This window comes from Oncorhynchus mykiss, chromosome 16 (assembly GCF_013265735.2).
Source record: "Oncorhynchus mykiss isolate Arlee chromosome 16, USDA_OmykA_1.1, whole genome shotgun sequence".
NCBI classification, from domain to species: Eukaryota; Metazoa; Chordata; class Actinopteri; order Salmoniformes; family Salmonidae; genus Oncorhynchus; species Oncorhynchus mykiss.
The window spans coordinates 19,527,771-19,546,742 of NC_048580.1; the positions used below are offsets into that span (position 1 = coordinate 19,527,771).

Below are 18,972 nucleotides of genomic sequence, written 5' to 3' on the forward strand. Positions count from 1 at the left end.
GAATAAACACTGAGGCCTTTGTAGGACTGGTGGTGCCAGGCTCACGGTCCACAATCTCCACTTTATACACACAAACCACCCCTTAATGTTTTCACCAGTATGACTCACAAGGTGAACTGTATGTTATCTGAGTCATTTTTATCACGTCTGGACATCTTTGAAATATTCACCTGGACTATCTCATCCTCCCTTCAAATGCCTATACCTCAAATGAAATCCTGCCACTCCCCTCAGAAGCTTAAGACATTTACTTTGAAACTCTCTTTGTATTTCTCAACATAGAGCACTCTCCTTGAATGTAGGCCGTGTTTCTTCTTTGGGCGGCTCCTATCTCTCCACTCTGCAATGGATTTGCTTTTACTTCTCAGTGAGGTATGAACCCTGATATTTACATGGGTGTGAGACTTGAGTTTTAACTCAAGGCACCAAAAACACTCAGCCCACTTCCTGTTGACGTCAGCGAGTTGTGCCAACAACACGACCCAATGTTACAGTCACACGGTGAACACTTTGTGAAGGTTGATTTTGGAAAATGAACCATTTCAAGTCAAATGGAGCAATGGAGTAGGATATTTTGACCATTGAGCTGGGACTGTTCACAACAGACCATAGTCCCACTCAGTGCTTTATTTCTTCATTGACAACATTGATTCATTTTTAGCATCTTAGCTAATCGCTAACCATATTTCATGCAAATGTATCTCATGCTTACATACTTACTTCATTTATACAAATTAGGTTGGATAAATCGTGTGCTGACTGTGAATGCTGCGGCTAGCCACAGGGTCAGTTCCCTTGTAGATAACGCTGGCTGCTTCACAGCTTTTTTACCCTGGTGCTAATGTTGTGGCTGTCCGGGTGAGTGAAGAAAAAGACAGGGTTGGCTCCCTAAGCCGCTGTCTGTTGCGTCCAGACTTGTACCATGGTTCATGCTTTGGCTCCCCCACACTCTGATCTCCTCCCTCTGAGAAATTTTAAAGGTCATGTGGTTGCTCTCTCCCAGCCCAGAGGCTTTGTGGGTGGTTGTGGGGAAGACATGGTCGGGGTGGGCTAGAGAAGGCTGACCAAATCATTAAGTGAAGTCAAACAATTCTAGCTACGTGTCCCAAGTTGTTGTACAAGATGAACAATAACAGTTTTGCTGTATTAAATAGTTTCTGAATCAAATAGTTCCAACTTCCTAGAGTGATAGTTCCTAATCGTGAATATCCATGAATTATAGTTCCTGTCATGAATGCCTATGTTCCCTATGTTGATATACAGTAGGCTATATTATAAACCTGACAGACTTTATGGCTCTGTTATGTCTGTCTGTCTGTCTGTCTGTCTGTCTGTCTGTCTGTCTGTCTGTCTGTCTGTCTGTCTGTCTGTCTGTCTGTCTGTCTGTCTGTCTGTCTGTCTGTCTGTCTGTCTGTCTGTCTGTCTGTCTGTCTGTCTGTCTGTCTGTCTGTCTGTCTGTCTGTCTGTCTGTCTGTCTGTCTGTCTGTCTGTCTGTCTGTCTGTCTGTCTGTCTGTCTGTCTGTCTGTCTGTCTGTCTGTCTGTCTGTCTGTCTGTCTGTCTGTCTGTCTGTCTGTCTGTCTGTCTGTCTGTCTGTCTGTCTGTCTGTCTGTCTGTCTGTCTGTCTGTCTGTCTGTCTGTCTGTCTGTCTGTCTGTCTGTCTGTCTGTCTGTCTGTCTGTCTGTCTGTCTGTCTGTCTGTCTGTCTGTCTGTCTGTCTGTCTGTCTGTCTGTCTGTCTGTCTGTCTGTCTGTCTGTCTGTCTGTCTGTCTGTCTGTCTGTCTGTCTGTCTGTCTGTCTGTCTGTCTGTCTGTCTGTCTGTCTGTCTGTCTGTCTGTCTGTCTGTCTGTCTGTCTGTCTGTCTGTCTGTCTGTCTGTACTCAGTCTCCTGTCAGGAGCACCCAAGGAGAAAGCCCTGGCTCTGAGGAACGTCAATGAGACGGGCGCCATCTACTCCTGTCCTGTCACCACAGAGCTTAACGACTGTGAAAGGATGGACTTGGTCAGCTCCAGTAAGTACTGGCACTCTCACTGTCATTGAAGTGTCCTCTCTATATAAAAGGGTTCTCCTGGTTGAATGGGTGACATGGGGCTTGGTTGGGAGGTTCTTTAGGTGGCTAGATAAGGATGTGTTTGTTAGAACCACTGAATTATGCTTTGTATGTTATGTGTTACTGTGGAGACTGGGTTCACTCACCTGAGTGGGGATTCACCCTTGAGTGGAATTCTCTATGTGGAATTTTCAAAATTGCAAAAACAATCCATACAAACTTGCCAAAGCATTTACTGTCAGTTTCTGACACTGCTCTGTATCTAAAATAATACATTTTTAAAAAACACTGTATTTGATATCAAGGTCTAGCTATCTCATACTTATTCCAGACCAAGCAGAATGCCTCCTGCTCCCAAAGGTAGACTATCAAATTAGACAAATTCCCCTGCTTCCCAAACCCTTACCTCTGCCCTGATAGGCTAAGCCCAACCAGCAAGTATTAGCCTCTGTCATCTCTGAAAGACATGCTCCAAGTAGGAACATATTGAATTAGTCTTAATTAAAGGTTACGGTAGACTGACTCACCGAGGAGGCAATTATAGCCTCAGAGGCTGAAAGTAAGAATGATAATGCACTTTTTGATGTTAGTCAGTCTCTGTACATTTTTGGGGTTTACACTTGTTCAGGCTTGATCCACATTGGATGAGACTGCTGCTGTTTTTGTTGCTAGGTGTCTTACTTTCATGATGAACATCCTGTTGTTATATTTTGGGGTTTGTTCAGTTGGAACCTTAAGTTTCAAATAACAGTCAGACATTGTCGTATGTATATGTCTGCTCTGTTGCTACTTTTCATGTAAGTGTAAAAAAAAAAGTACATCTGGAAGCTTTATAATCTTTTAATTACATTGAATACACGATTCATTCTTTGTTCATTGAGTCAACCAGTAACTTATTATTGATCACTCCTGATGTGACTATACGGTCATGATAATTAACAGTCGCAGAAGACAACAGTTCACAGCGTTATGTTTCTATTTAAGATAAAGCATTCCCTTTAAAGCAATGAGTGTGATGTGTGTCTCCCACAGCGGACTCGTCTGAGATGGTGGAGGGGATGTGGCTGGGAGTGACTGTGGCCAGCCAGAGAGACCTGCCAGGGGGTCGAGTGCTGGTGAGAGTGGGACAACACCCTCTGGTTCTCTTTCCTCACTGAAAGGGGACCGTCTCCTATCTTGAGATACTAGATGCTTATAACAAAACATTTCGCACAGATCTGTCTTTGACAGTGACATCAGTTCATGATTTATGCCAAAATTTGAGTTATGGACATCAAGTTTGTTCCTGGTAAGGCTAGCCATGTGAGGGTAAGATAAGGTCAATTTAAGACCATAGATAAAGCATAGGCTTAGACACTAGATACGATACAATATACGATGCGATATACTTTATTGTCCGTTGTGAAACCTACATACAAATACACAATACACTATATACATGCAGTATGAAAAACACTGGTAACTTAGTACATACTGTAGGTCACATATTCAGAGTCTCTGGCCTGCTGTTTGACCATGTATTTGGTTTGCATATGTTCTGTGTCCCAGTGTTCAGCTGCATTGACAGTTCAGGATTCACTACAGTGATATGACCACAATGCAACAGTATGGGAAGAAAAGGTTGTTGTTTGGTCAATAAAGACATAATATTAAATACAAAAAACGATGTTCTAATTGACATATAAAGACAGGAAATTCAAATGAGCAGCCCTACCTACATTTGACATAGGCACTAAGGTTTTACAGCAAACTCATCTTATTACACCTGCTACTGTAAAAAATGTCAAATTTACTCAATTATACCACTACTAGAACAAAAAGTTACTCCTGCGTTGTAATGTCTAATTCGTGTCCAGGCTTGTGGGCATCGCTACGTGAAGGTGGTGTGGGGGGGCGCGGAGGAGCAGCTGCGGATGGTGGGGAAGTGCTACGTCAGGGGCAATGACCTGACCTTCGACCCCAACGACGAGTGGCAGGACCACAGCTACGAGGTGTGCAACCCCAACTTCGACATGGATCTGGAGGGCTTGTGCAACATGGGCATCTCGGGGGGCATGACCGACACGGACGTCTACATCGGCTCTGTGGGCAGCTACGTGTGGCAAGGTGGGCACCAAAAGGAGTTACAGCCCGGTCTCATAGACTAGACGTAACATAGTAAACAAGGTTTCTTCTGGACGCGTTTCTGGAAGGTCATGGCTTAAAAGTTCATGTGAAACTGTATCGTTTTCTTTTGTCTTTGTTACCTAGGCAACGTTCATGTAACGTGGAGAGACCCTGAGCCAGGAAACGCGTGGGACTCAAGTGTCAAAGACTTTGGGCAACTGAACAGACGATACAGCTACATGGGTATATCAGTGACCTGGCTAGTAGAGCCAATTCTGGATTAACAGGGTAGACTAGGAAGCTTACTGTAAGGGAGTGTCTCTTGCTCTTCCATTTCAAAACACTCTCAAACATAACCACTCCCCCATTCAGAAAGATAAACATCTTTTTGAACGTATGAATTGAAAGAGAACTAGAAAAAGGAACTACCGATGCTATCTAGATGGCGGCGCTCCGTTTAGCATAGTGGCAACTGTATCACAGGAAGTTACCTTTGGCCTTTGTGCAGAAGGGCGATGATTAGCCCTACCTGCCATAAATGGTACTGTAACATTGTTTTAATGTTGTTTTAACACCACAGGTTACTCTGTCAATGAGGACAAGAAGCTGCTGAGTCAAGACGACTTCACGGTAGTGACGGGGTCTCCCAGAGATGAATCCAAGGGCTCAGTGATGCTGGCTAAGAAGGGCAACATAGCGTTGGTGACCATGTTCATCATCCCAGGAGAACAAGTGGGCTCGTACTTTGGGAACAGCCTAGCTGTCACCGACCTCAACAATGACAAGTATGTCATCACTGTCCATAGGAAATCCCCAGCTTTAGTGCATCTCTCAGTGTGCCATATGCCAAAAGCTTGATTATCTAGAACAAAACAATAGCAAACTCAGAGGCAAAAGAATAGCATATGCTAATCTTTTGAGAATAGTATTGAGAACTGTTTGTTATTCTTTTGATACTGGATTGATTGAGTTTGAATTGTATCACTCAATAAAATGCAAATTTACCGATAGCCCGTCATCTGTAGCGTTTACCTCTACTATTTGGAATACACACTCTACCTGACCAGTGATGCAGAGAATACAGTACTGTAGTGGTTGAATTGGAGAGGTTGTCCTCGTCGTTTCACCACCTCTGATACGGTATCTGACATGACATTATGGCTGAGGCATGTGTGCTCTCAATTTCTCATAATACATGAATAAAACCTTGAGCATTTGTGTTCATGGTCTGTCAGCATGTCCGAGAAAAAGATTATACTGAATAACACATTGTCAAGAAAATATTTTGGCTGTACAAAAGACAAGCCAAAAGATATAAAGCATGTCATAGGTTTTTTTGCCCTCTATAAAAGCCAATTAGAATGAAGAATAAGGTGGGTAAAATGGTTGGTAATCCATATAATGATTATGATCCTATATGCTACAATGATACAGAATGTGTACGGTTGTGTGTTAATATTTGTGTGTTTTCATTTGCACCATCCTAGCTGGAATGACCTGATCGTAGGTGCCCCATTCTACTTTGACCGTCAGAAGGAGGAGGGAGGAGCGGTGTACGTCTTCATGAATGAGAACGGCTCTTTCCAGAAGACACCTAGCATGGTACTGAAGGGTCCTACGGCATCTGGTTTTGGATTCGCCGTGGCAGCCATTGGCGACGTCAACCAAGATGGATTCCAAGGTAGGCCTACCATAACGGGTAACCTTTTGGGCATTGTTCAAATTCCTTAAAAGGGAATAATTCCTTCCTCCTTTACTTGAAGTAATCACTGATTTCACATGATTGGGCAGGTGAACGCAAGGGCTCCACCACGTGGCTTTCACCTGTCCGGTCAATTCTAATCAGTGATTTCTACAAAGAAGGGAGGAGGAAAGATGCACTGTATGGTTAACTTCCTATCAGAATCCATTGTGTGATTCTGATCCAAGCTCAGACTCTTATTGTTGGACGTGCGTGGTTAAATGTTACAGTCTCACCAATATGATAGAGGGAAATAGCATTGGTGTAATCAGACAGGTTAAAATGGGTTTTCTGGGATCTTGGAATGTCCCTAACCTAACCCTAACCATAACCCATACCCAACCCTAACCTTAACCCTTACCTAAACCATTTTATATGTAACCTTCAATGGGGTTAGAGTTGGACATCAGAGTTGGACATCCAAAGGATTCCGGATAGCAAGGAATGTCACAAATGGCTCTCCAGGCCATTAAAAACATTTCTACTGTCATCCTGCTGTCACCTAGTGGCGAAATACAGCCAGCACAAGGGCTTACACTGGAACTATAGGCAGAGATCTGTAAATAATGATGAGATGATCATGTCTCCGCCCTAACAATGGGAGTCGTTTTCCAGAAGGCGGAAAGGCAGGCAACAAGCTTAGGTCCAAAATAATCCCATAGAAACACATTTTGGCGGGTGTAAAACCTCTCGCTTTGCCTCTTCCTCTCTGCTCTCGCTCTGCTCTCTGCCTATCAGAGATGGTATTCTACACACTACTTACTTAATGTATTACATGCATCAAATATGCAGATTATTAATTGTTGAAGCAAACTTAATTGGTCATTTTCAAAATGTATGGTCATGTATTTCCAATGCCTATTTGTCCTCTATAGACTTTGCAGTAGGAGCCCCATTCCATGAGACTGGGAATGTCTACATCTGGATGGGAAGCAAGAAGGGAATCTCTGAGGAGCCTAGTCAGGTACACACTGGCATACTTAGCATCAGGCAGAAGAGGCCTCACATCATCATGGGGCCTCGTGAGCTGGGCAATAAAAAAAAGTACCTGTATATAATTGTATATATAATAAATAATTCGCGTTTTTAAACTATTTTTTGGGATACCTGCAGGGGTCCTAAAATTCAAAATCAAATAGCTAAATGATCCTTGGTATGACCATCTTGAAACAATTCCATATAGCTTAGTAGACACCTAGCCTCGGGCCCTTAGACTCTCTAAGAGGATACGATATGCATTTCTTTAGTAAAAACACAGGTGCTGCTGATAATACTGCCCTCATCGTAGAGGCGGAGGACATGTATGTGTAGACCATGTATCTGATGCGCTCCAGCCAAAATGAGTATGGCATCTTTTTGGCCAGACAGCATCAGATACATGGGCTACATATAGTAAGACAGAGGGGCGCTGTTTCGCTCGCTCCGATGCTTTCTCCAATGAGATAGTTTCAACCATTTGCGAATTGAAGGAAAGTTGGCGGGTGCGCAGTGCACTGTTCGGATTCTGGAATTATTTTGAATGAATGTGCGAAGGTAACCTACTTTTTGAAGTGATTTGTTTGACAATCAGATATAAACAGGTACATTAGACTGGTTTGATTCCTTTTATACATGAATAGTTCATAGTTCATTAATATTCCCCCAGTAATGCACAATACATGATCTGCTATGAAGCCAAAAGGACGGGGAGAACAGAGTTGAATGCAGGGAAATGGGGGAAAGATACTGTATCACAATCTATGTAGTTTGTAACGTGTTCGTGTTGCTCCCTATAGGTTATTGAGGGGAAGTCAGTGGGTAGTGGTGGGTTCCAGACCTTTGGCTATTCCATCAGTGGAGGTATGGACATGGATGAGAACAGTTACCCTGACCTCCTGGTTGGTTCTCTGGATGACCGCATCGCTCTGCTCAGGTAAGTTGGGGACAATAAATACAGTATGTATTGAATTGAATTGAATCAGCTAAAACTGCCATAACAAACTTGGATATATTCATCCAGGATCTGGTTTGTGTCTCACTTTATTTCACCTGTCTCTCCAGCACGTCTTCTCTTGATAATAATATCTTTATTGTTGTCCCTGTCTTCTTATTCTTCGAGTAACCTTTTGACATTGTTCATTTCCAGGGCTCGTCCAGTTATCCATCTCTCTAAGAACTTCACCGTGCTGCCAGAGATTGTGGACCCTAACCTTTGTCCCCGTGGAAACAAATCCTGGTGAGAAAGGTTCCTCTCAGATCACGCTGTATGAAGTAAATTCATGTCAACTGTTATTTGACTAATGTCTCTTCTATGTCTTCTACAGTGTGACTGTGACAGTGTGTTTCTCCTACACACTCAGCAATGGAAACAAAGATTTCAAGAAAAACATCAGTGAGTTTCATTCCCTTTCTAATACGGACTAATGCACTCGCCTTTATATGTATTTGAACAGCACAGGAGACTGGTGAGGAAATCATGGAAATCATGAGTTTGATGTAGTTAATACCATTCCACCTATTCTGCTCCAGCCATTACCACGAGCCCGTCCTCCCCAATTAAGTTGCCACCAACCTCCTGTGTTGGATAGTGAAGCTAACTTTTTACATTTGGCTCTATACCCCAGCATTTTGGATTTGAGATCGAACGTTTCATATGAGGTGACAGTACAGAATGTAACTTTTTATTTGAGGGTATTTTCATACTGTTTTACTGTTTAAAGATGAAAGCCCTGCCTCCCGGGTGGCGCAGTGGTCCAAGGCACTGCATCGCAGTGGTCCAAGGCACTGCATCGCAGTGCTCGCTGAGCCACCAGAGATTCTGAGTTTGAACCTAGGCTCTGTTGCAGCCGGGAGGTCCATGGGGCAGTGCACATTCAGCCCAGTGTCGTCCGGGTTGGGGAGGGTTTGCTTGGCAGGGATATCCTCGTGCACATTGTGCACTAGCAACTCCTGTGTCGGGTACAGTGCACGCTGACCATGTTGCCAGGTGTACGGTGTTTCTTCTGACACATTGGTGCGGCTGGCTCCCGGGTTGGATGTGCAGTGCGGCTTGGTTGGGTTGAGTTTCGGAGGACGCATGGCTCTTGACCTTCGCCTCTCCTGAGTCCGTACGGGAGTTGCAGCGATGAGAGAAGACTGTAACTACTACCAATTTTTTATTTTTTATTAAATCACTTTATGTTTCTAGTCTCCCCATGTGAATAAGTCATGAGTACTTGGACAAATTCACTTACAGTGGAATAAAGTAGCATTGGGTCCCATGACGTCATCACGCTTGTGACTCTACAAACTCTTTGGATGCATTTGTTGTTTGTTTTGGTTGGGTTTTGGTTGGGTTTTGGGTTTTAGTTATAATTTGCCCAATAGTAACTGAATGGTGAATGATGACTGGAGTAACTTTCTTTCTAAGTGGTGAGATAAGATGTTTCTGAACTATTAAAATTGAAACTGCGGCCTCCCGAGTGGTGCAGTGGTCTAAGGCACTGCGTCGCAGTTGCTAGCTGTGCCACTAGAGATCCCGGTTTGAGTCCAGGCTCTGTCGCAGCCGGCCGCGACTGGGAGACCAATGGGGCGGTACACAATTTGTCCGGGTTAGGGGAGGGTTTGGCCGACAGGGATGTCCTTGTCCAATTGTGCTCTAGCGACTCCTGTGGCAGGCCGGGCGCATGCATGCTGACATGGTCACCAGGTGTTTCCTCTGAGACATTGTTGTGGCTGGATTCTGGGTTAAGTGAGCAGTGTGGCTGGATTCTGGGTTAAGTGAGCAGTGTGGCTGGCTTCTGGGTTAAGTGAGCAGTGTGGCTGGCTTCTGGGTTAAGTGAGCAGTGTGGCTGGCTTCTGGGTTAAGTGAGCAGTGTGGCTGGCTTCTGGGTTAAGTGAGCAGTGTGGCTGGCTTCTGGGTTAAGTGAGCAGTGTGGCTGGCTTCTGGGTTAAGTGAGCAGTGTGGCTGGCTTCTGGGTTAAGTGAGCAGTGTGGCTGGCTTCTGGGTTAAGTGAGCAGTGTGGCTGGCTTCTGGGTTAAGTGAGCAGTGTGGCTTGGTTGGGTTGTGTTTCAGAGGCTGCATGGCTCTCAACCTTTTTCCCTCTGGAGTCCGTACGGGAGTTGCAGTGATGAGACAAAGACTGTAACTAAAAAAGAAAAAGGGTTAAACATGTGAAACTGGTAATGCCATGATTTAAAAAAAAAGTTCTTAATAAATAATGATTAGTCAGAGGCTTCAATAAAACATGACCAACAAAGGGGAGGTTAGCATTTTGGGGTACGATCTAACTTTCTCACATATCATTATTCACGATTCATTTAGGGTTATCCATAATCATGGTAGCATTCACATGAATGTAGAAATGTTCAGAACCTTCCACTAGTGTGGCGCTGTGGTCCTGTGGTAACACTCCTAGCTCCATGCAGATATGTGACTCCCAGCTGGAGGCCAGAGTTCAATCCCAGTGTGCTGCCTTCCAACTTCATCTCCCACTGTTTCTACTCTGTCTGTCAATAAAGCATAAGAAAAATATTCTGTTCTTACTTAAAATGGCACAAGACAGTATTCACCATTGTGTTCCTACTGTGCAAAAACAAGCTGCAAATGTATCCAACAGGTTTGTGCAGTCACAAGCATGATGTATTCATTGCATGCAAGCAATATGGGACCCAATAATAAGCTTTTGAATACATTATAAGTGAATTTAACCTAGCAGTTAAGAACGTTGGTTCAGTAACTGAAAGGTTGCTTGTTTGAATCCCCGAGCCGGGTAGGTGAAAAGTCTGTCGATGTGCCCTTGAGCAAGGCACTTAACCCTAGTTGCTCTGGATAAGAATGTCTGCTAAAATATAAAAATGTACTTAGGACTTCTTTAAATGGGGAGGACTTGAAACCTGAAGTGCTTTCATTTCTAAACTGTAAAACAGATACACTTTATGTATGAAAATACCCTCAACTAAAAGCTGACATGCTATAATGTCCCCTAATATGAAACTGGAGTATAGAAAAAAAGCTTCACTGTCTAAATACATACAGTATGGAGGGGGGTGTACTGTATGTATGGCTGTACATCTAACTACTTTTGTTTTTCCTCCCTTTGCAGTGGTGAAGTACACAGTGGAAGCCGACATGCATCGCCGGAGCCCTCGAGTTCTCTTCCTTGTCAATAAGCTTGCCACCTACACAGGCCTCCTTACCATGCCATCTCCCAAGACCGAGTGTCAGGTGCTGGAGCTCAGACTAGAGGTAAATACTGCACGCACGCACGCATGCACACACACACACACACACACACACACACACACACATACTGTGCATTTGCAAGTATTCCGACCCCTTGACTTTTTACACATGTTGTTACGTTACAGTCTTGTTCTAAAATGTATTACATATTTTTTTCCCCCATCAATCTACACACAATACCCCATAATGACAAAGCGAAAAAAAGTTTTAAAGAATTTTAGCAGATTTACTTATTTACGTAATTATTCAGACCCTTTGCTATGAGACTCGAAATTGAACTCAGGTGCATCCTGTTTCCTTTGATCATCCTTGAGATGTTTCTACAACTTGATTGGAGTCCACCTGTGGTACATTCAATTGAATTGACATGATTTGGAAAGGCACACACCTGTCTATGTAAGGTCCCACAGTTAACCGTATCATGTCAGAGCAAAAACCAAGCCATGAGGTCGAAGGAATTGTCTGTAGAGCTACGAGACAGGATTGTGTCGAGGCACAGATCTGGGAAAGGGCACCAAAACGGAATCCTCTCCGAGTGCACTGTATATGACTGCTCACACAGGCACACACACACACATATGACCACACACACACTCATCTATATCATCATCTCCAGGATCCTGTGAGGGACAAACTGGAGCCGGTGGTTTTCTCCCTCAACGTGTCCCTGGATGAGCAGAAACCCAAAGTTAGAAAGGCCCTGCAGAACCTGGACTCCTACCCTGTACTGAGCCACAAACAGAAAGTGACTGAGAGGAAAGAGGTATGTTACGGACTTAGGAATAATTCCATCGAGTATGTATGTAGTGATGAGTACGTTTTGGAACTCTTTCTCCTCCTTTGCAGATCAACTTCCAGAAGGAGTGTGGCTCAGACAACAGGTGCACCAGTAACCTGCAGCTAACAGCAGCGTTTGCTAACGAGTTACTGAAGCCTTACCCCAGGTATGTGGAAAACACAGAGGAAGATATGTAAAACACCGGGTATCAGTCTGACTACGTTGAAAATTAAGTTTACTCTAATAACTGTAAGTTGGAATTGAATTAATCGAGACTTGATCAAGCCCCAATCATGTAGAATAGTTGGTGACAATTTCTTTGCATAGTCCACTCTACAGACTATCTACTAACCCTAACCTTAACCATTATCCTAACTCTAACCTAAACCCTACCCGTATTCTAAAACTTACCCGAAAACCCTAACCTAACTTCAGGAAGCAGTTGCTTATCAACAGATAGTTTGTTGATAGTATGACAATCCGTAGAGCATCTACAGATGGACTATCCAAATATAGTGTGACCCCGGTAGACCTAAAAAAAAAAATGGTGGGGACCACAGTGCTTCAGATTCAACACAGTCTCTCTCTGGTGCAGTATTTTGTATAAGGCCCCTAATAATTTAAGGGACCGAGTAGCGCAGGTGTCACTGCAGACCCGGGTTCGATCCCGGGCTGTATCACAACGGCCGTGATCGGGAGCCCCCATAGGGCGGCACACAATTGTCCCAGTATCGGCCCGGGGTAGGCCGTCATTGTAAATAAGAATTTGTTCTTAACTGACTTGCCTAGTAAAATAAAGGCTAAATAAATCATGCATGAACTGTGATGCTTGCTCTCTGTTTGTACGCAGTCAGGGGAAACGCCAATTGCTGCAGTACAGCAGTAATGTGAAAAAGGTGGTGCTACTTGTGGAGATAACTAACGTGCCAGGCCCTGGGAAGGTAGCTGAGGACGCCCACCAGGCCATGCTCAACATCTCCACCCCCTCCACGCTCCGTTACTCTGGCGTGCGCTCACATGTAAGTCCACCGGAGGGTGACAGAGGGTTAGGGGGAATTCTGGCTGTTGACTTGAATTGCTCCTTTAACTGCAGTACGTCCTGTACATGCAGATAGTAGTACCATACCTATATTATGTGCAGGATACTGGTGTAGAATGCCGTGCTGGAGAGACTGTTATGTGTGAGCTGGGGAATCCACTGAGGAGCAATGAGAAGGTAAGGCCACGGTGTTGTTATTCCACGTATAATTTATACATGCATTAATTTGAACCTATTGGAATATTGATTGGCAGTAGTTCAAATATTATGACCATCCCGGGGTTTTGCAGGTCTCTCTGCAGCTCATCTTTGAAACAACAGGGATCAACCTCCAAACCAGGGAGATTGAGTCTCAGTTGCTGTTGTCCACGTAAGTAACAGGAGGCATTTGTCGTCGCTCTATATCGTGAACTCATTATCAGATCGGCAACAGTCAGTCTTTATGTCCAAGGTTGAAATATGAATAGGGTTAAGTGGGTAAGCTCGCTGAATAAACACTTGTGTCGGTGTTGTTTCCCCAGGTTGAGTGAGCAGAATGACCTGTACCCGGTGTCTGTGGTTCTGTTGATTGAGACCTCCATCCAGACCTCCTTCTCCATGTAAGTGGAACTTTAAACACATGTTTGATGTTGTCCTGATGCCATGCTGTGTGGCTGGATTCATTCAAAATGGATAAGGAGGTATAACACTGTAGCCAACTAACTTCTGTTGACCCCCTCCCTTATCCTTCTTCTTCTCTCTTCTTCTTCCCCTTCTCTCCCTCTCTAAACAGAGAGAATCCCCTGGTCCAGACCTACTTCAGCGGGGAGGTGATGGGAGAATCAGCTATGAACACGACCAGTGACGTGGGCAGTCTTGTGGAATACACCTTCAAGGTGAGACACCAACACTTAGCTAACGTCAGCCATGTTGTGGGCTAGTGAGTCATGTTTCCCTTACATTCTGACCTGTACTTGTAGGCGTAACAGTATTGTGAGGTAATATGTGGATGGAAAGACTTTGCCAATTCTTTATGTAGAACAGACATGCTTTGCTGTCACAGAATGAGGAATCCTGTCAGCTTTGTATACATTGTATTTCTATATCGATATCTGTCCTGTTGCCCTGTGTCTGTCCTGTGGTGACTTTGATACCACCCTTCTACCACCAGGTGTCAGTGGAGGGAGAGCCTCTGGGGGCGCTGGGGATCCTGGCCGTAGAGTTTGAGTGGCCCTTCGAGGTGACCAGTGGGAAGTGGCTTCTCTACCTGACTGAGATCGTCACCAAGGGGACAACTGAGACCCACTGTGTCCCTCCAGGGGACATCGTCAATCTTCTCAACCTCACAGTGAGTTACCAGAGTCTTTCTGAGGCTCTATACAGGCCACCAAATTATATTGTATCTCTATGGCCAACTGGGACCAGTGTGTTATAAAAATATGATTAACGTAGGACTCCTCAATCTCTGTTTACACCCACAGTTAATCAGAAATATTTGCAATAGAGAGTACTGTTTGGAACAAAACACCCAAGTCTAAAAGAGGCTAAATATTCATTATGGCCTAGATTCAATCAGTTCAACCGTTAACCAGTGATAGCCGACACCCGCATAGCTGATATTTTGGCGGTGACGGAGGTGTAACTATGTTGGAGCTGTCAAATCGGTGAGCAGCTGCTCCCCAGCTAACAACAAAGGTTTCTACAACTTTAGAGAACGTTCCCATAATAGTCTCATTAGGTCATGAACTAACGTTTTCATGAGAACCTTTCCATGATGTGCATGGAATGTCTCCAAGAGACCATTGCCTTAATGTCACATGGAAGTTACCCAGAATGTGGTTACCATGTTCACAGAACATAAGTTATTCATGTTATAGACAAGTTTAATTGTGTGTCCAGTTTTCGGTGGGTTAGGAGAATATTCAATCAACGTCCCACCAAACATACACAGAACATGGTTGCCATGTTCCCAGAATACAAGATAGTAATGTTCTAGACATGTTTCATGGGAGCGTTGCAAGAACATTCATGTTTCCCCCCAAAATGTCATTACACATCACATCTTGTTACTGTTGTTGAGCCAATCAGATCACAATTGCCTAGGGAGGAGGGGCTATGGTTTCTTCTGGTCAGGGCCTAACTATACTGGCCCAATAAGCACATTCCCTATAGATATTGTCACGCTGTATAATGATGGGAGACAGGCACAGGAATACGTAATAGTTTTTATTTATTTCTCTAACCCAAAATAAAGTACGTCATGAAAATGACGGGGACAAAGCCCAACAACAAACACGCGTGTGTGTGTGTATATAACACAAGGATGTAACAAAAACAAACATGTATTTATATAACACAGGGATGTAACCAAAACAAACATGTATTTATATAACACAGTGATGTAACAAAAACAAACATGTATTTATATAACACAGTGATGTAACAAAAACAAACATGTATTTATATAACACAGTGATGTAACAAAAACAAACATGTATTTATATAACACAGTGATGTAACAAAAACAAACATGTATTTATATAACACAGTGATGTAACAAAAACAAACATGTATTTATATAACACAGTGATGTAACAAAAACAAACATGTATTTATATAACACAGTGATGTAACAAAAACAAACATGTATTTATATAACACAGTGATGTAACAAAAACAAACATGTATTTATATAACACAGTGATGTAACAAAAACAAACATGTATTTATATAACACAGTGATGTAACAAAAACAAACATGTATTTATATAACACAGGGATGTAACCAAAACAAACATGTATTTATATAACACAGGGATGTAACCAAAACAAACATGTATTTATATAACACAGTGATGTAACAAAAACAAACATGTATTTATATAACACAGTGATGTAACAAAAACAAACATGTATTTATATAACACAGTGATGTAACAAAAACAAACATGTATTTATATAACACAGGGATGTAACCAAAACAAACATGTATTTATATAACACAGTGATGTAACAAAAACAAACATGTATTTATATAACACAGTGATGTAACAAAAACAAACATGTATTTATATAACACAGGGATGTAACCAAAACAAACATGTATTTATATAACACAGGGATGTAACCAAAACAAACATGTATTTATATAACACAGTGATGTAACAAAAACAAACATGTATTTATATAACACAGGGATGTAACAAAAACAAACATGTATTTATATAACACAGGGATGTAACAAAAACAAACATGTATTTATATAACACAGGGATGTAACAAAAACACAAGAGTGAGGTGTAAACCTCAAAATAATACAGGGGACGAGACCCATAAAAACAAGTGCACAATAACCGATACAACAGAGCAGCTAGCACTGCAATGCAGTGCCTTAGACCACTGCCTTAGACCACTGCCTTAGACCACTGCACCACTTGGGAGGTCACAGAGTTTGCATTTGACTTAAACGTTGTTCTCTTTCACCTTGATTAACTCAAAATAATGGGAGCATTTCAACAAGGAAAAGGCTAAGCGGGGTAAGAACACAGCTGCCATCTTTCTTTGATTTTCAGCTTTACGGTAGCCTATTGGAAACGTGTTAGCCTACAACATGAATTCTGTTAGTATGAGACAAAGCTTTAAAAATATATATAACACGCCGGTAGAGATATGTTTACTTGAAAAGATAACTGTAATAACAATACAGTATTTGAAGACATGAACTCGTTATATCACTCCTACAAATAAAAGTAATACAACTGTAAGTAATATGTTACCCCAAACATTGGTCTCAAGCGATTCTGTTGCAATTTGTCCATTTTTTTTCCACATTAAAACTTGGAGATGGAACTCTGTGTTGTGTATTGTTTTTGCTACAACTGGCAGACATGCTACTGTACTGTAAATATACACATTTCTGACGACATGGCAACCATGTTCTAGGTATGTTTCTATCAGAAGCAACACTACCGCCTGAGCCACCTTACAGCAACCAATTAGGGGTGTTGCAGATCGAAATCCAGTGATGGGAGTCTTTATCAGAGACGTATGTTGTTCTACACAGTATATATGTTGTGTGGATTTAACAAATACGGTCTAGAGTTCTACCAGTTCCCATCTTTCAATGAGAAACTCTTTTAAATTAGATCAGATATCTGTGTTGTAACTGTTGCCAAATGAATACGTGAACATCTATTGCTCAGGAAGTTAGAGTTGTCTGACACCACTAGCGGGTCTAGAATCCAGGCCACCATCAATGACGAACAACCAAGTCACTGTCCCAATAAGGGATATCTCTAGAGCATGTGCTTATATGGCCAGGATAGTTAGGGCCTGTCCAGAAGAAACCCAAAACCCACCTCCGTAAGCAAAAGGGCGAATGTACTTTGACGTAAATCTCAGCTCTGTTAAAAGTACACTGAAGAAAAAAGTTTATTGATCACAGGCGTTAAAACAGGTTAATATGCCTCACCAACATTAGACAACGAAGCAGAAAATGCTGAAATTGTTGAAGTAAGTCAATCAAATCAACGATAAGAGAACAGTCAAATGAATTGATTACTGAAACACATGGTGGCGTAACAGGAAGACGTGAACCAAGAGGTTGTGAGTACAAATCCCAGGTGAGGACATGTTGAATAATTGTGTGTGTGTGTGTGTGTGTGTGTGTGTGTGTGTGTGTGTGTGTGTGTGTGTGTGTGTGTGTGTGTGTGTGTGTGTGTGCCTAACCTTGCCAACAGACAAAAATAACTGTGATTGGCTCTGTTTTAACAGTAGCAAGGTGTGATGTTTAATGACTTTTTTTTGAGGGTGAGTATATGTCTTTGGGACCACGTCCTGACAACTTGAAGCAAATAAATGCTCTTGCAACGTTCCCATGCAACGTGTCTAGAACATTGGTCTTGTGTACTCTGAGAACTTTGTAATCACGTTCTAGATAAGTTCTGTGTGACATTAAGGGAATGTTCTCCTAACTTTAACACACACACACAAAAAACCATGGTAAAAAAGGTTCACAGAAGGTCTGACATAAATGGGATGTTCCCCCTAACTAACAGAACTGGACACTCAAACATCAAGAGAACATTACGGGTAACGTAACAAACATGTTCTCACTCCCTAAAATTGTTAGCTGGGTCTTGATCATTGTCACGAAGCCACACCCGTCCCACTTGCGTTAAAAGTTCAGAACAAGAAAGTGTAGGCTATAAGGAAATAATGAGGTTAAAGTTGTCATAAACAAAATGATGAGCGTTTCTATCATCCTAATGGAGGTGTAGATTACATCTCACATTCCGGTGTTCCTACTTCTAAACAAGGCTGCGTCGGGTTCGACTCTGAAGCAGCCAATGTCTGCTTTCGGTATAATGCCAGGAGACGCTTTTGGATTTGACCTCCGACACCACCAAAACAATCGCTAAGCAGATGTCGGGCAAAGCAGATCTGATTGAATCCAGCCCATCCGCACCGCGGACGTTCAGCTTTACACCATGATTGACATTTAAAGGCAATGTTCCCGCTTTAGCGGAGACTGCATTCACGGTAAACGCTGCGTATGTCTGCTCAATCGGAAATGACCTATACATTTCTGTCTTGGAATCTGTAACGCTTCAGCAATACAGATTGAATAGAGCCCTATGTCTGCACAAAGATAGACTGAAAAGGTCAATGATATTTTGAGAAGTTAGCAGGAGTTGTCTTTATTTCCATTCCAGTAATTACTGTTGTAATGTGCCTCTTTGTCTGTCGCCTCCCCCTCTTCTACCTTTTCTCTCTTTCTCCTCCTCTCCTCCTCTCCTGTCTGTCTCTCTCTGCCCAGTTGTCCAAGAACAGGAGCAAACGTCCCAAGCGAGCGGTGGAGGGCGAACACCCTCGCATCATCGAGCCACAGGCTGTCCTTACCGTGCTGACTCCTCGTAAAGAGACCTACCTACTGGTGAGGACAGGCCATTAGACAATTTAATTATGTCCATGATCTACCAATTCTGATGCTGTGATCATAAAAGCTCATCCAGACACTTACTGTAATTTAAGGGCTCTAGAAGCACCATTGATGAGCCTAGTGTCTAGTGTCCGGTC

At 42.8% G+C, this 18,972-nt stretch overlaps 1 protein-coding gene across 1 annotated transcript in view; it reads left to right on the forward strand.

Moving 5' to 3' along the window:
* itga3b (integrin, alpha 3b) overlaps positions 1–18,972 on the forward strand; it is a 56,823-nt gene that overhangs the window by 35,230 nt on the left and 2,621 nt on the right. The window contains exons 2-21 of the mRNA XM_036946427.1: positions 1,882–2,009; positions 3,081–3,163; positions 3,905–4,154; positions 4,299–4,397; positions 4,735–4,939; positions 5,642–5,835; positions 6,771–6,859; positions 7,671–7,807; positions 8,021–8,110; positions 8,199–8,266; positions 10,959–11,101; positions 11,715–11,861; positions 11,945–12,042; positions 12,727–12,895; positions 13,018–13,092; positions 13,206–13,285; positions 13,437–13,514; positions 13,688–13,790; positions 14,066–14,242; positions 18,713–18,829. Coding sequence (XP_036802322.1) covers positions 1,882–2,009; positions 3,081–3,163; positions 3,905–4,154; positions 4,299–4,397; positions 4,735–4,939; positions 5,642–5,835; positions 6,771–6,859; positions 7,671–7,807; positions 8,021–8,110; positions 8,199–8,266; positions 10,959–11,101; positions 11,715–11,861; positions 11,945–12,042; positions 12,727–12,895; positions 13,018–13,092; positions 13,206–13,285; positions 13,437–13,514; positions 13,688–13,790; positions 14,066–14,242; positions 18,713–18,829 — 2,530 coding nt within the window. The remainder of the gene's footprint in view (positions 1–1,881; positions 2,010–3,080; positions 3,164–3,904; positions 4,155–4,298; positions 4,398–4,734; positions 4,940–5,641; positions 5,836–6,770; positions 6,860–7,670; positions 7,808–8,020; positions 8,111–8,198; positions 8,267–10,958; positions 11,102–11,714; positions 11,862–11,944; positions 12,043–12,726; positions 12,896–13,017; positions 13,093–13,205; positions 13,286–13,436; positions 13,515–13,687; positions 13,791–14,065; positions 14,243–18,712; positions 18,830–18,972) is intronic.